General features: G+C 44.4%; 1 protein-coding gene across 1 annotated transcript in view; it reads right to left on the bottom strand.

Moving 5' to 3' along the window:
- Positions 1-15,974, bottom strand: part of MFSD4A (major facilitator superfamily domain containing 4A) — a 64,378-nt gene that overhangs the window by 19,501 nt on the left and 28,903 nt on the right. Inside the window, exons 4-6 of the mRNA XM_042782487.1 lie at positions 11,822-11,990; positions 11,070-11,185; positions 9,765-9,938 (exon numbers count right to left, since the gene is read on the bottom strand). Of these exons, the coding sequence (XP_042638421.1) occupies positions 9,765-9,938; positions 11,070-11,185; positions 11,822-11,990 (459 nt within the window). The remainder of the gene's footprint in view (positions 1-9,764; positions 9,939-11,069; positions 11,186-11,821; positions 11,991-15,974) is intronic.

Here is a 15,974-nt window from a genome sequence, read left to right on the forward strand (position 1 = left end):
CATTGCTGAGTGAGACACCGAGGGACCAGCACTGCTGAGAAAGAGACTGTGAGAGACTGCTGGCTGAGGGACAGTGGGCTGGGAGAGAGACTAAGCATTTTTCCTGAACCTGAATTGTAGCCTGTGAATTGTGAGGTCAAAACATGTTGCCTCCTTGCCCTTTTTGCACCACCTGTCTCCTTTCCTGTTGTCAGCCTCTTGTATATCCCTGCTGACCCTGGCAAACAGAGCCCACTCTTAGGTCCCTGGAATCTGAATGAGAATGCTATCACTTTAAAATTCAAAATGGTTGCCAGTTGTAAACATTCAAAATGGCTATGCCCTCAGTCACTTTAAATATCCAAAATGGCTGCTGCATGTAAACAATCAAAATGACTGTGCTCTCCTGACAGCGGAAAGTCAACAGCTCAAGTTGTCTCCCTCCTTGCTGTTTCCATTCCTAGTCACAGGCCACCAGCGCAGTCATCCCTGCAGCCGTTGGTGACCAGGATTGATCTTTAGGTCAATTCTCATGCCCCAACACCACTTGGAAATATTCAGGCTGTTGGTCCCGTCAGAGTAGCTGACAGTCCATAGCAACGACCATCTCTGTACTCACTGTTTTTGTTCAGGTTTTTCCACTAGTTGGTGCCTAATCCACTTCTGCATAGTTCCTTTCAAAGCTCAGGGCTCCAGGATTATCTTCTGTATCTCTGTCAATTGGTTTTTCTTTTCTTTGTTGAAGAAGGTCTGTGTTGCTTGCCTGCCTATTCCTCCATCTTACCGGAAGTCCTGGAAGGTATTTTTATTGACCTTAAGTGGAAAGAAACCATCCTTGCTTTCTCTATGCCTAAATAGCTACAAGGATTTGTAGGAAGCAGCTACAAGGATTTGTGGAGCTTTATGAATAGTGCAGAACCTGGATTCTTAATTTTTCCCTAACAGCTCAGCCCTTACACAAATAGCTAAAGGCCTATGAACCAGATTCATTCCAGATCATGCCAGGAGACCAGGAAGGTGTAACCAAATTAAGACTTTAACGACTATTGCTTCTTGGTTATTGTTAGGTGCTGTTGAGTAGGTTCTGATTCATAGCTACCTTGTGTGGTTTTCTTAATTATCATTTTTCTCTATTTGTCATGAAATGTTAGGCAATGCCTTAGGCATGCTGACCCAGAAACATGGAGGGCAGCAGAGACCTGTGGGCTGTCATAGTCTGCAGCTTGATCTGGTACCCTCCCTGCTTGAGAGCTGTAGCTGTCACAACCAAATTAGTAAAAACTATTTCTGATATAAAAACTCACTGCCATCAAGTAAATTCTGACTCATAGTGACCCCCATTGGGTTTCCAAGGCTGTAAATCTTTATGGAAGTAGATTGCCCCATCTTTCTTCTGCAGAGTAGATAGTGGGTTTGAACCACTGACCTTCTAGTTAGCAGCCAAGTGCCTAATCAACTATACCACCAGAGCTCCTTTACTTCTGATACAATGTTGGGTAACTTCTTAGATGTGTACATCCACACGCTGTATCTACCTTGCTTAATTCTGTGTTGACTCAACGTTTATCAGCCAGGAGGCTCATTTCTTATGAAATTCTCCTTCTGGCCACATCTAATGTTAGATTACACTCTATGACTCATTTAAATCCAGCTACCCTTGTTCCCACCACAGATGAAAATGATTTCCCCATGCATGGCTGTTGGGATTTAACTCAGCAACTTTTGACACCCAGAAAAGACTCGGCACAAACCTCTTTAACAAATCCTGACCTAGTTTTATTTGTAGATGGTTCTATTCTAAAATCTGTTCCTATCAGCCATTACCAAGCTGGGTACACTGTCACTGCCTCTACTGAGGTCCTTGAGAGTAAGGGTCTACCCAAAGCCATCTCAGCTCAACAAGCTGAGTTAAGAGCCCTAACTAAAAAAAAAAAAAACCTATTGCTGTCAAGTCACTTCCGAGGAGTGGCTGGTGGGTTTGAACCACCAGCCTTCTGATTAGCAGTCAAGTGCCTTAGGCAGATGATATAGAGATATGGAAATAGGAGGGTTGTTATCAAGACTCCAATATCAAATTATGGACTGGGCCTAATGGAAAATTGATCTTGTCTAAACATTGGCATGTCCTTATGATGGCAGCCTCACATGAGGGCCCGCACTTAGGACATGACAAAATGATTGAAATTCTAAAGAAATACTGGTGGGTAAAGTTTTTTGGAGTTCTTGAACATGTCACCAGTCATTGTCCTGTTTGCCCATGGTACAATCCCAGAACACACTTCAAGTGCCTCCTGGATGATACTCTTTACCTTCTAGGCCTATGCTTGAAAGGAGATAGATTTTATTCAAATCCCATCTCCAAAAAGCTATAAATACGTATTAGTGGTTTGCAGGTTTTCACATTGAGGACAGACTTTTCCTTGCTGAAATGCTACTGCAACCTTTGTAACAAAACTGCTCCATGAAAATATTATACCCACCTGGGCAACACCAAAAAAATTTTGTAACAACTGAAGAACTCACTTCACCAGGCAAATTATTGAAGAATTATGTAGAATTTTTCCTACTTACCAGAAATTGCATTGTTCCTATCATCCTCAATCTCATGGTTTAATAGAAAAGAACCAGTGGAATAATTAGAGCCCAACTTGCTAAGCTTTATGAAATTTTAAGTCTACCTTGGGCAAAGGTCCTCCTTTTAGTCCATCTGAATTTGAGAACCACACTTTTTGGATCTCATAGTCACTCCACACAAAATAATTACTGGAAGGTCTATGATCCTTCCTTATGTTTCCAGTGCTGATTCTGATATTGTGCAAGCTGATTTATTAAAATATTGTCAGTCTTTAATGTATTTTTCTAAGAGCTGTCATTCACAGGTTAAAGAAACCTTTGAAAATAAGGAGACAGACATCCAGGAGCCCCTCAGCATTTCTCCTGGTGATCATGTATATTAGAAAACACATCAACTTAAGGACTCTTTTAGAAATCTGTTGGAAGGGACCACTACCTAGTTCTCACCAACGCTTATGCAGCCAAATTAGAAAGTTCAAAGCCTGGATCCGTTTGTCGCAACTGAAGAAAGCCAAACCTCCTGTTTGGACTTCCCTGCCCACAGAGAACTGAGACACAAACGGTTACTGGGCCAGAAGCAGATGACTCTGAATAGAGACAGTAGATCTCAAGAAGGCAGAAAAAGGCTCCATGTAAGTTATTGACATTTTTAGGCTCTGCTTTACAGTTATTCTTATAAGGTAGGCCTTATCACCCGGTGGTTCTAGTAATGATGTAGGTTACTGAAATCATTGCACTCTGCTTAGTACTTACTGCCTTGAAGTAGCTTTATTTTTCCAATTAGGATTTAATGCATGGTAAAGAATTTCTTCATGCAAGTAGATGAAGATTTTACTTTATCATAACAGTGATTTTTGTGACATATGCCTTATTGTACTATTCACAGTTAATTCTCTTCTACCATGAAGCCCTTTTTAAGCTTTTCCTTGGTACTTCTTCTAATTCCTGTTAAGGTATGGGATGAAAATGCTTTCATTATACTAAACAAAGCAGTACCTGCTCCCAGAAATTTAACTAACAATTGGATTTGTCATCTTTCTTCTGTTCAGGTCACAGTAACTTTGACCTATGCATAATTACAGTCTTGAAGCACCTGTCATCATAAATTATCCCATCATCAAAAGAGCCATATGAATGAGATTATGGCATTTCCCTGGTCCATCTCTATCTCAGAACCCTTGCTTTAACCTGTCCTCCATCAAATATGCTCTGCCATGTTATATTCCACCCACAATTGACCCCACTGCAACCACCACCCCCTGCCCTGAGCATTTATGACCTTGAGGTCACAATTTTGGATTCCATTTTTAAATCTGTCACCCCCAAGAATTAAAAAAGTTACATTCCAGCCCTCCTAGGATGACTATCTATTTGTCTATTGAACCACGGTTAACACAAACTAACGTGACCATCACTGCAGGCAGTGGAGATGCAGTCTGTCCTTCCTTTAGTACCTTTTTATGGGGTTGTTCCAATTATTCTGATGCCAGTGGAGGTCCTAATCCAACCAAGCAGTCTTTTGCTTGTGCTCTACCTTGCTTTGATGGCAAGAGCATGACTGGCCAATGCACTTTAAGCCAACTAGGAGTTCTCCTAACTGAAAACAAACCAAACTCACTGCCATTGAGTTGATTTTGACTCATAGCGATCTCACTGGGTTTCCAAGGCTATAAATCTTTATGGAAACAGACTGCCTCATCTTTCTTCTTCAGAGTGGCTTGTGGGTTTGAACCACTGACCTTTTGGTTAGTAGCCAAATGCCTTAACCACTACACCACCAGAGCTCCATAGGAATGCCTATAGATATTTGTAATTATGAAAAAACCTTCATTGAGCTAGTAACCTTAAGGTTCTGGCCTATAATGAAAGGGAAACTTCAAAATCCTCTGATTCCTATGGTTATTACAATCTCATTCAATTAAACCCAAGAATAGAATACAGATTCTTAAGATCCTTTTTCTCTTTTTATGGAGTAGCTGAATTAGATGAAGCTTATGTAATCTGGCCACCTCAATGGAACTGATTATTAAAGATATTGCAAACAGTATAGAAGCTCAACAAAAATCTTTAAATTCTCTTGCCAAAGTTGTCTTATAGAACATAACAGTTCTAAATTCCCTTCTAGACCAACAAGGAGGCATATTTGCTATAGTCTACACCTCCTGTTGCACCTGCATCAACACATCCTCCAGAGTTGAACAAGATATAGGAAAAATATATGGCAATAGGCTACTTGGCTACATATGGAATTGGAACCTGAATCGTCCTCTTTTGACTTTCTCAATATCTTTAGCGGGCTACCTGAAGGTATCAGGTCTTGGCTATACAAATTATGCAGACTGGAATTATAATTTTAATAATTATTGCAATAATTATTTAAACAACAACAACAACAAAAGACCCCGTTGCCCTCAATAGAGTAGAACTGCCCCACAGAGTTTCCAGAGCTGTAAGTCTTTACAGAAGCAGATTGCCTCATCTTTCTCCTGTGGAGTGGCTGGTGGATTTGAACAGCCAATCTTTTGGTTAGAAGCTAAATGCTTTAACCACTGTGCCACCAGAGCTGCATAACCATTATAGATCTTATCAAATGCTTTATCAAATGTGTTTCCAATATTTGTAATCAGTCACCTACTCCCCATGCTGTGCAACATGTTATGTATTTCAAGGAAACTAGAATGTCAGATAAGATTGACCTTGTCCCTTAGAATGACCTCCCTCCTTTGACAGTGAGATTTTTCATTCTAATCTAGCCCCACTCCACACAGCTCTATAAGTCTAAATTATTCAACTTGAAAATGAGCCCTATTAACATGGTGAGGTGAAGCAAATAAACTAGATGGTACCTGGCCACCATTATAACTATCAGTGTTTTGGATCTTAAAAACTTACACGTGATAAGTAGTCATCTATAAACTTCAAGATAAGTTCTCACAGAACAAAGTATACTCAATTATGGGTGACCAGTGCTTTCACAGCAGGGGCTTGATCAAGAGGAAAAATGTGTAAAAGTATTTAAAACCTAAGGGATTTGACACTCTCTGGATGACTAAAACAAGAGGCCAGCCAAACTCCATTTTGTTGGATATGTAAGAGTATTTTTAAATTAAGGCATTCAGCATACTCATAAGGTTGCATTGGACTCCTTAGCTCTATTGACTCTACTTTCAGGCAGCATTTCTGCTTTAAAGTGTGTAAGGGCACTTCAAAATCTGGGGTGCTTGGCATCATAAAATGACTGATGCAGGGACAAATTGAACTCCATTTTCTTTACACTCCTGCTTGTGTTTTAAAGCTATAACCCTTGTACTAATTTCAACAGTTTGCTGAACAGGCAATGTAGGTGTGCTTAATAAATCCAGGCAAGCCTAGGAGGGTCTGAAAAAGCAATCTTTGTAAGAATGTGACTGTGCCTATGCAAGTCTAGGCAAGTCCAACCAATCAGAATTTTGCTAAGAAGTTCCTGCTTTTTGACTATGAATCTCTCCTCAGCTCCTGCAAACTACAGCACTCTAACTGCTTGGTTGCTCTGTGCTGCCCTAGTTTATGAATTTCTATCTCTCTTGCTTTTATTTTAAGCAGACTCTGTGGCTTTGCTCTACAATACTCTACTCCCTTTCTGCTCTTCACTCACCTCTTCTCTAACAAGGCCTCCTTCACTCAGTCCCTCTCTGACACTGGTATTTTGAGACTCCTCTTCCTTACTGACTTCTTCTCTACCCCTGTCAAGCAAAACTCCCTACAACTAAGAAATGTATACAAAGAGAAATTCATACTCAATCCTCTACTGTCCACATTCCTCTCACTCTCAGCCCATGAGTTTGACTTCTACTCACCCTCCACCATCAAAATGAAATTTCTTGAAGGTCATCACAACCATCACAAGACTAAATCCAAGGGCCCTTGTCAAAGATCATGATCCTTGGTCTCTATAGCCTGAGCACTACTTCCTAAGCCTCTCTCCATTAGAAACTCAACCTAGGAAAGTACTTTCTTACAGTAGGTTGGGCTACCTGGAAAGGTAGAGTTTTGTCACTGGAGGTGTTTAAACAGACTGTGGACCCCTTGGAAGGGATGTTAGGGATACTATAGAGGTGACTCAAGTCCACATGGGAGGTTGGATTAGATGACCTCCAAGGTCCCTCCCTACAGGATCTGTAATCTGGACCCTCTGTCAGATCTGGAGATGTGGATGCACATAAGGACAATGATCTTCACCCATCACTTGAGCCTGTATCTCCTGCCTCTCAGTCAAGCCAGCTCCTTGAAAGCAACAATTCTTAAATGCCAATGTGGCTATTAAGAATCACATAGGAGGCTAGTTCAGTGAACAGTGTCTGGGGTCTTAAAAGCTTGTAAGCTGCCATCCAAGAAACAACAAGTACTCTCTATTCACTGGAAGGAACAGAGGGAGAAGGGGACCCAGGAATAAGAGAAGACTTCAGGATTAATTGTCTCCATTAACTACTGCCTCCTCTGTCAAGAGACCAGAAGAACTGGGTGGTGCCCAGCTACTGTTACCAAACATTTTGATCAAGGATATGATTGATGGATCTTGATCAAAGGAAGAAAACTGTGGAACAAAATTTCAAATTCTTAAAGATTCTGGACTTATTGCCCCATTAAGACTGGAGGAAAACATGAATCTATTGTCCTGAGATAACTGCTTAAATCTTTAACTAAAATTATTCCCTGAAATCATCTTTAAAGTAAACATCAGATTAGGTCACATAGTAAAGAACATATGCCTTGAGTATTGTGCTCTTTTAAAAGATTATTTATATTAGACCAAATTGACAATAAACCCATTGCTGTTGAGTCAATTCCAACTCATAGCAACACTATAAGACAGAGTAGAACTGCCTGCCCCACAGTGTTTCCAAGGCTGTAAATCTTCATGGAAGCAGACTGCCACGTAGGAATGGCTGGTAGGTTTGAGTACTGATCTTTGGGTTAGCAGCTGAGCACTTTAGCCACTGCACCACTAGGGCTCCTAAGCATGGTATAAAACTAAACCAAATGCATTGTCATTGAGCTGCTTCTGATTGATATCAACCCTATAAGACATAGTGAAACTGCTCCTTAGGGTTTCTCAGGCTGTGAATCCTTACAGAAACAGATTGCCTTTTCTCCCAAGGAGTGACTGGTGGATTTGAACTGCCAACCTCTTAGTTAGCAGCCAAGTACTTAATCACTGTGCCACCAGGACTCCTTACATTTACAATGGTAATTCTAAAACATATATGAGAAAATTAGGGGGCAGTGAGTCTAAGTTAATGGTAGTGAAACAATTGAGTAGAAATTGTGAGATTATTGACACAAAGTGAAGAATGAAACCAATGTCTCTGAACTACACATGTAGAAATTGTTGACTGGGTGAATGCTTTGCTCTGTGTATTTTCAGCAAAAATAAAACAACTTTTTTTTTTTTATTGTGATTTGGGTGAAAGTTTACAAAGCAAATTCACTTTCCATACAGCACTTCACATACACTTTGTCTCATGTAATTGACTACAATTTCCTGCAATGCACCAGCTCCTCTCCCACTTCCTCCCCATAGTTATCTCTTCCCTGTGTCCTTTCCTCCATGCACTCCTACCCCCTGAGCTGTCTCCCTGTGCATACACATCCCTTCTATTCTCCCATGATTGTTCTCTCCAAGGAGTGCATCTACCTAATGTAAATGTTCAGCTTATATGCTTGTCTTTTGTTTGGCTGGAAGCCACAGGAGTGGGTTCAATTCCAGATCTGAAGGTCAGCTAGGGGCCGTAGTCTCAGTGGTTCCATCAGGCTCTATCAGACCAGCAAACCTGGTCCTTTTATTTTATTTTAATGATTTTGTGTTTTGTTTCACATTGTTCTCCCTCTCTATCCAGGATCTCCTACATAGATCCCACTCTGAGTGGTTGACAGTGGTAGCTGGGCATCATCAGTTCTTCTGGTCTCATAGTCATGTAGGCTGAGAATCGCATGGTGCACCAGTCCCTTGGACTAATTGTTTCCATGCATCTTTGGTTTTCTTCATTCTTCTTTTCTCTGGACGAAGAGAGACACATCGTTGCATCTAGATGGATGCTTGCAAACTTTTAAGATCTCAGTCACTAGTCGCCAAAATACAATGTGGAACAATGTTTTTGTGTAGTATGTTATGCCAATTGAGCTTGATGTCCCCTGTGACTATGGTCCCAAGCCCACAAGTCCAACTACTTGCTCCCTCTGGATAGCTGGCTGTGATAAAGAAGTGACAGCTTTGTCCCTTGTCAGCTCTACTATATACCTAGGAATTCTTACAGAACATACAAATACACTTGTAGAAACATTGTCTGCCAACCCTATACATGGTCTTGGGCACACTTCCCCCTGCACAGCCTGTCTACTCATCGATCCACCCATATAGCCACGTTTACCTTCACTGACAACACAGTACTGTATGTGCAAAAGGGTTCATCTTTGTTGTCTGTACCTCCCATGCACCTCTCTATGTCTTCCTCTTTCTCAATGCCACCATGTTGATCACTCACATTTGGTACATTGCCCTTCTCTTCACCCAAATCAATACTTGTCTCTACCTATCTAACAGTGTTCTCTTCCCTCCCCTCCCACCCCTGGTAACCAACAAAGAAAATTTCCTTCCATATATAAACTTTTCCTTGACTTTTTACAATAATGGACTAATAAAATATTTGTCCTTTGGTGATTGACTTATTTCACTCAGCATAACTTCCTCCAAATTCATCCATGTTATGTGGTGTTTTGGAGTTTCTATGTTATTCTTTAGGGTTGCACAGTATTCCAAAAAATAAAACAATTAAAAGAAAATATCACCTTGAAGAGCTTCAAAATGTAAATTCCTAGGCCCTAGCCCAGAGATGGTGATTCCGAAGGATCTTTGACCTCCACAGCCTCTATAAGTCTGGAGGGCTCTGACCAGCTGGGCATCAATGTTAACATGGGTGGAGCAGGGCCAGCACCGGCTCCCCTCATGCTCCTAGCTAGAGGTGAGCTGGGATCTGCTCTGCACATAGCCATCACTATATGCAGCCCCTTCCTATTATGGTATGAAATCAAAGGCCGAGAAAAGGGATGGTGTGCTCCATAGCCGGCATTTCCATCCCTTTTTCACCAGCATCTTTCTTCTCTCCACTCTATCCAGTCCCAAACAAAGGTCCTGGGGTGGTGGCAGCACAAGGCATGAACAAGGAGCCACTTACCACATTGATGAAAACCATGGTGGCTGGCTTCACTCGTGAGGAGATGGGAATGGAGAAGAGCCGGCCCAGGGTGATGAAGCCCCAGAAAAGGCTGGGGAGGTAACCAGCCATCTTGTGTCCCACAGACAGTGGTTTCTCTACTGCATAGCTGTACACAAAGGCAGAATACGCCCCCTGTGGAGAGACCAGGCCCCAATGAGCACACGTGGAACCTAGCCAGACCCTAACCCTCACAGAGAAAGCCCTGGCTGGGGCAAGTGTGGTGAAGGCTGACGAAGGGCTGCTCCTGCTCCCAGATGCTCAGTGAAGGGTGGGCTCAGAGCAAAGACCATACAGGCCTGTGCTGAGAACAGAGCTGGGGACCACAGCTGACAGACTGCCCCTGGTGAGGCCTAGGAGCTCCAGGGAAGTGTCTTGATCTCCACAGGAAGTTCCTGGGATTGAGCAGGCCTCCTTCCCCCTTCAACCACAAAAGACCTCTACTATGCATCTGTCTTTATTTATGCAGATTCCTCAGATTTTTTTGTTGAAGGAGGGTGCCACAGCTTCAAAAAAAAAAAGTGTGCACAAGCATCTCATTTTACAGATGAGAGAGCAGAGAGAAGTGACTCGCCCAAGGTCACACTGAGAGCTGAAAGTCAACCAGCACTGTCAAGAGTACTTTCCATTGGGCCACTTAGGTCTTAGGGTCTCCTCTCTGGAAAGTCCCTTATGTGCAATCCATTCATCAATCAGCTATTCAAAACCATGTGTATCTAACCCTAAAGATATTTCTGAGAAAAGGTATAGTAGAGTATTACAGAGGTCACTAGAGGGATGAATTATTGTTGTTAGGTGCCATCAAGTGGATAGCTTGGGCTCAAATTTGCCTGGGGCTTGTTCTGACATTAGCTTGAGAAGCCTGGGCTTGTAATGTATTCCAGAAAGCAAAGTGTCCTTGAGTTTATGTGACATGACCTCTAATCTGGGGAACAAGGCTCTGCCTCTTTAAAAAAGTGGATAGACTGCACTTGCTAACAAAAAAAGATGGGCTCATACCCACGGAGTTCATGAAAATCAAACAAAAAGAAAAACAATTGGCTGGCTAGGAAGCCCATAGTACCAAGGGAGACAGGCTCCTCTAGGCACTTTAGTTAGCTTAAAGTTTTAAATCAACCAAAGTACAGGCCATCTGCAGACAGGAGCAGGTTTGCTAGGAGGTCTCTAGAACACCTAGATGTCCCTCTCTTTCTCTTGCCACTCCTAGACTTGAGTCCCAGGAGAGCTGGGTCCCCAAGAATGGGCACCATCAGAAGGCAGGCTCACCGTCATGCCATCTGTCATGAACAGGACCAGGGCAGCTGTGATATGGATGGCGAAGAAGGAATAAGGGGCCCCTTTGAAGTTCTTCCTCTGGCAGCAGCCAAACAGGTCCCCGTGTCCTGGAGAAGATATAGGGGTGGGTTTCAGCTTCTCCTCCCTCTGTTTGCCCGAGAGAAGTATCTGCAAGCAGAAGAGCCCTGGGAGAATGGGAACCATGTACTGCCTCCCACCTTCTCTAGCTGTGTCAGCCTTTGTCCATCCCATAGTCCTGATAGAATCATGGCTCAGAGAGGTTAAGTAACTTGCCCAAGGTCACACAGGTTGGATTGGGTAGAATAGAAGTCAGAGCCAGCAGTCTTGCTTCCTTCTTCTCTTGGCCAAGTTGCTTTATCTACTGCCTCAGCAGACTATCCCAAAGTCAGGGCCAAGGCTTTGTTCCACCATTATCACCTATAACCTAGCTCATTCATGCTGGGAGAGGGGATTGGCCAGGAAAGTCCCAGAGAAGGGCTGCTCATTCCTTGAGAATGATAATCATCAAATGTCACCACTAAAGAACCTTGGAGGAGATGTCCTCCAAGGTCCTTTGTGTTCAGATGAAACTGGGATATCAGTTCTCATGTTCCCCTCCTTCGTAACAGCACCCCACAAGTCCCAGCACGTCTCTCAGAATTGGAACACTGCACTGGGAGCTGGTAGGTATGCATGCACTGTCCACTCAGGGCTGTGAGGACGAGAGTTCATTACAGCCCCACCTGAGTCTGGCTGAAGTTTGGGGGTCAGCGAGGAAGAGTCTTCCCTCTGCGGAGGCCGTGTCTCCAGGGCAAGCTCATCTGCAGACAGGAGCAGGGGGCTCCTCTGGGGGCAGCAGGTCAGCAGCCGCTCTTTGGACAGCAGAAGCAGCACAGCCACGGGCACTGGAAGCTGGGGGTGGGGTGGGCAGAGGGTCAGGGACCCTGCCTCCATCCAGCCCTTTCTACCCCTGGCCCACCTACTGCATCTGCACCATGCTGGAGAAGCCAGCTCTTTTGCAAGGGTGCCTACTTCAGAGCCATCTCCAGCTAATGCAGGAAGGTGCCCTGATGGGGTAAGGGTGTAGGGGCTTGGTGTAATTTCTGCCCAACCTTAACCACATGCATTTCCCTGAAGAGACAGGTACTTATCACATGCAGAGCTTGGGTTTTTGCCAAGCCTCTGTTGGCACAGGAGAGGTGCCAAAGAGAGGCGGAGTAGGGCTGGAGCAAGGCACCTCCCTCCACTCCACAATGACAGATAACACGATGTTTTACAAACCAGTTCGCTTTTGCTTATGACAACTCTATAACATATGCTGGGACAAATTATTAACCCCATTTTCCAGATGAAGCAATTGAGGCTCAAAGAAGCTGTCATTTATCATAACCTGTTAGAACTGGAAGAGACTAGAAAGATGGACTAGTGACCCAGTGAGAAGTGTCCTGGTGACATAGCTGACTTTGAGCACAGAGAGATTGGGACTCAGGCATCTTGGTTCTCTGTCCATTACTGTCTCTTCCTCAGGGCCTGTCTGGGGATGTTCTGCCCTAAGCCAGTACAAAGGCTGTCCTCAAGGGCTTGGGATATAAACTGGAAAACAGAGACAGGGACTTTTTCCTACTAGAAAGTGCATGCTTAGGAGCACCACACAACACATTAGCCTGATGAGAAGTTCACTGCTATTTACATGAAGCCAGTTGGGTTTTCCTGAAATTCCCCTGAGCAATGAGAAAACATCTCCTGCTTCTGAGGTTGCCTGGAGAAGCCTCCAGCTCCTCCCTCAGGTATCCCTGCCTATGTCTAACCACCCTCCCTGCCAGAAAGCACTTTATGATGTGTAACCTCTGCCCCTCCTTGCTGCGACTCCATCTCAGTTCCTTTGGCTTAGGAAAGAAAGGAAGCCCCAGAAGCTAATGGGCTCTCAGGTTGGCAGAAGCCTGCCAGGTCGAGATGGGAAGCTAGCAGACAACTCTGCGGGAGCCACCCTTCCCCAAGGCAGGCTGGGCCACACAGGCATGTTGCCAAGTCTCTGGAAAAAGGTGACCAAGACCATTCTCCACATTCAAAAATGATTCAAATAACCACCACCACCCCCCCAAAAAAACCCACCAGTCAACATCAGACATGGACTCCTGGCAGCATTAAAGCCACAAATCAGCCCTGAGTGGGAGGAGACATAGCCCCTTCCCTCAGGGAGTCCCAGGTATGATGGGAGAGACACAGTCCTCCCTCCAGTCTGATGAGGGAAACAGGAAACCCACATAGAGACTCCTGAAGTGGCCCACAAAGCTGGGGATAACGGCCAAGAGGAAACAGCTGTTTAAGAGATGCAATCATTCAGGTGGGGCTTTCCAGGGAGGTAAGTGGAGAGGCCTTCATAGAGGACTGGCTGGCAATACCACCAAAACACAGCAGATCTTTATGATACAGATTCCCATTCGGGAAGGCAAACTGCTGTAAAGTGAGTGAATGCCAGATGGGTGGGTGTGGGAGTGTGGGGCAAGAGAGAACAGACCTCGGGCTTAAGTCTGAGAGACCTTCCAGCTTCCTGGTCCAAGTCTCTTGTCAGCATGATGTACTGACACTGCTCTTTCCCCTGCAGGTCCCCCCTGGAAGACACAGGCCCAGATTCACTGTTTCCAGAACAATGGATGGACACTAGCAGAAAAGGGCAGGTGCAGGGGAGGGGGATGTTTCTGAGCACCTCCAGTGAAGACTCTGGTACAGGGGATGCAGTTACAAAGGAGAAGAAAGGGCAAAGGAACGGTGACTCTGGTGAGCAGTAGCATAGAAGGTCTGTGCTGGGAGTAGGGAGATGGGAGATCCAGCCCGGCTTGGTCATGAATAGCCCCTTACCACGACCTTCAGCCAGTGATGTTATGATGCCCCCTCCACATACTCAGTGGGACAGGGTGGTCTTAAAGGCTCCTCTTGATGCTACATGCACACCATTACTCCAAAGCCCTGCAAGCGTTGGGCAGCTGCTGTAGTGCCTAAATCAGGGCTAGCCTGACTGCCTCTGAAAGATGACAAGTCTGCCTAGTGCAAAGTGGGGCTCTGAGTCAGGGCGACGAACAACATCAGGCCTCCATCCCACAACCAGGCTAATGGCCCCCCCTCAGAGACTCCCCACCCCCAGATCCTTGATCAGGAGTCCAGGAAAGCTCCTGGGGTTCCAGACAGTCCACTCCAAGTCAGCTGGGGAGGGGAGGTCCCTACCTATTCCTCTAGCCCCAACTGGGTTGATGTAGAGAACACTGGCTTTGGTTGCAGAGTACCAGGGGAGCTTTCCAGCCAGAGACTAGAGCCAGTGCTGACTGGCTAAGGAAGAAGAGTGAAGATGGGGGTGGAGAGGGGGCCTTAATATCTGATCAGTTACAGAATGAGGCGGTCCCCTTGCTGCTCTAGGCTACCCAGCAGTCAGGGCCCCTCAGAGGCCCTCCCATCTATCCCCAGCCTCCCCAGGAACCCACCTAAACAGCAGCGCCCAGAAGGGTGCAGTGAGCGAGGCCCCCTGGAGAAGAACCTGACATCCCTGGAGCGTTCTATCCTGGGCGACTTCGTCTGCTTTGGCTCAAAGAGCTGGTTTGCCCTGGAGCCTCAGGCGTCTTGAAAGTTGACCCTGGTTTTCTTTGTGCAAAACCTGCTCATTCCTTGAGAATTATAATCACCAAATATTACCACTAAAAGACCTCAAATGACCCCTGAAGTCTTAAAAACAAACAACAGTTTAGCTTAACCAGCAGAAAAAGTTCTGCCTTGAGCATTATTTGCTCCTTTCTCTTATTTTGAAAACTTTTTATTGAATAACACACACACATAGAATACCCATATGCATATATATGTGACTACAAGGAGCTCTAGTGGCATAGTGGCTAAGGCATTTGGCTGCTAACCAGAAGGTCGGTTGTTCAAACCCACCAGCTGCACTGTGGGAGGAAGATGAGGCAATGTACTTCTGTAAAGATTTACAGCCTCGGAAACTCAATGGGGGTTGCTATGAGTTGGAATTGACTTGATGGTAGTGGGTTTGGTTTGTTTTGAGTTTGTATATGAATGCATATATATGCTTACAAGCATACAAATGAGTTTTCACAAAGTGAAATAATATGTAACCAGTATCTAGCTCAAGAAACAGAACATTACTATTCCCCTCATATCTTTTTTTAATCACTAACCACATCCCCCCAACCCCCAGAGCTCTGGTGGTATTGTGTCTAAGGCATTTGACTGCTAACCAGAAGGCTGGCAGTTCAAACCCACCAGCTGCTCCTCAGAAGGAAGGTTGGGCAATCTACTTCCGTAGTGATACTGCCTTGAAAACCCAAGGAGGGGTCGCTATGAGTCGGATCCGACTCATGGCAGTGGGTAATCATGCCCCCTATGCAAAGGTAACATTTACTCTGACTTCTAGTATTAAAGATTAGTTCTAGGATGAAATAATATGTATTCTTTTATGTCTGGCTTCATTCAATTAATACTGTGAGATTCATATAGTTGTAATTCTTTTATTCTCATTGTTGCACAGTATTTCATTATGTGAATATACCGCACAATCAAACACTATGGCGTTTATTTCCATTTTATTAGAAATGAACTTGTGGGTTTTTCTGGGGTTTGCTATTATAAATAATGCCGCTTTGCATATTCTTGTGTAAGTTTTAGGTGAATGTATGTCCACATTTTGGTTAGGTACATGCCTAGAAGTGGGACTGTTGGGAGCATTGTGCTCTTTTAACAAATAGCTAAAACCAAAACCACCAAACTGTCGTTGAGTCAAACTCGACTCATAGCGACCCCTCCTTGGGTTTCCGAGGCAGTATCATTATGGAAGTAGATTGCCCAACCTTCCTTCCAAGGAGTGGCTGGTGGGTTTGAACCACCAGCCTTCTG

This window comes from Orycteropus afer, unplaced genomic scaffold, assembly GCF_000298275.1.
Source record: "Orycteropus afer afer isolate SDZICR_OR568_19922 unplaced genomic scaffold, OryAfe1.0 scaffold00013, whole genome shotgun sequence".
Taxonomy (NCBI): domain Eukaryota; kingdom Metazoa; phylum Chordata; class Mammalia; order Tubulidentata; family Orycteropodidae; genus Orycteropus; species Orycteropus afer.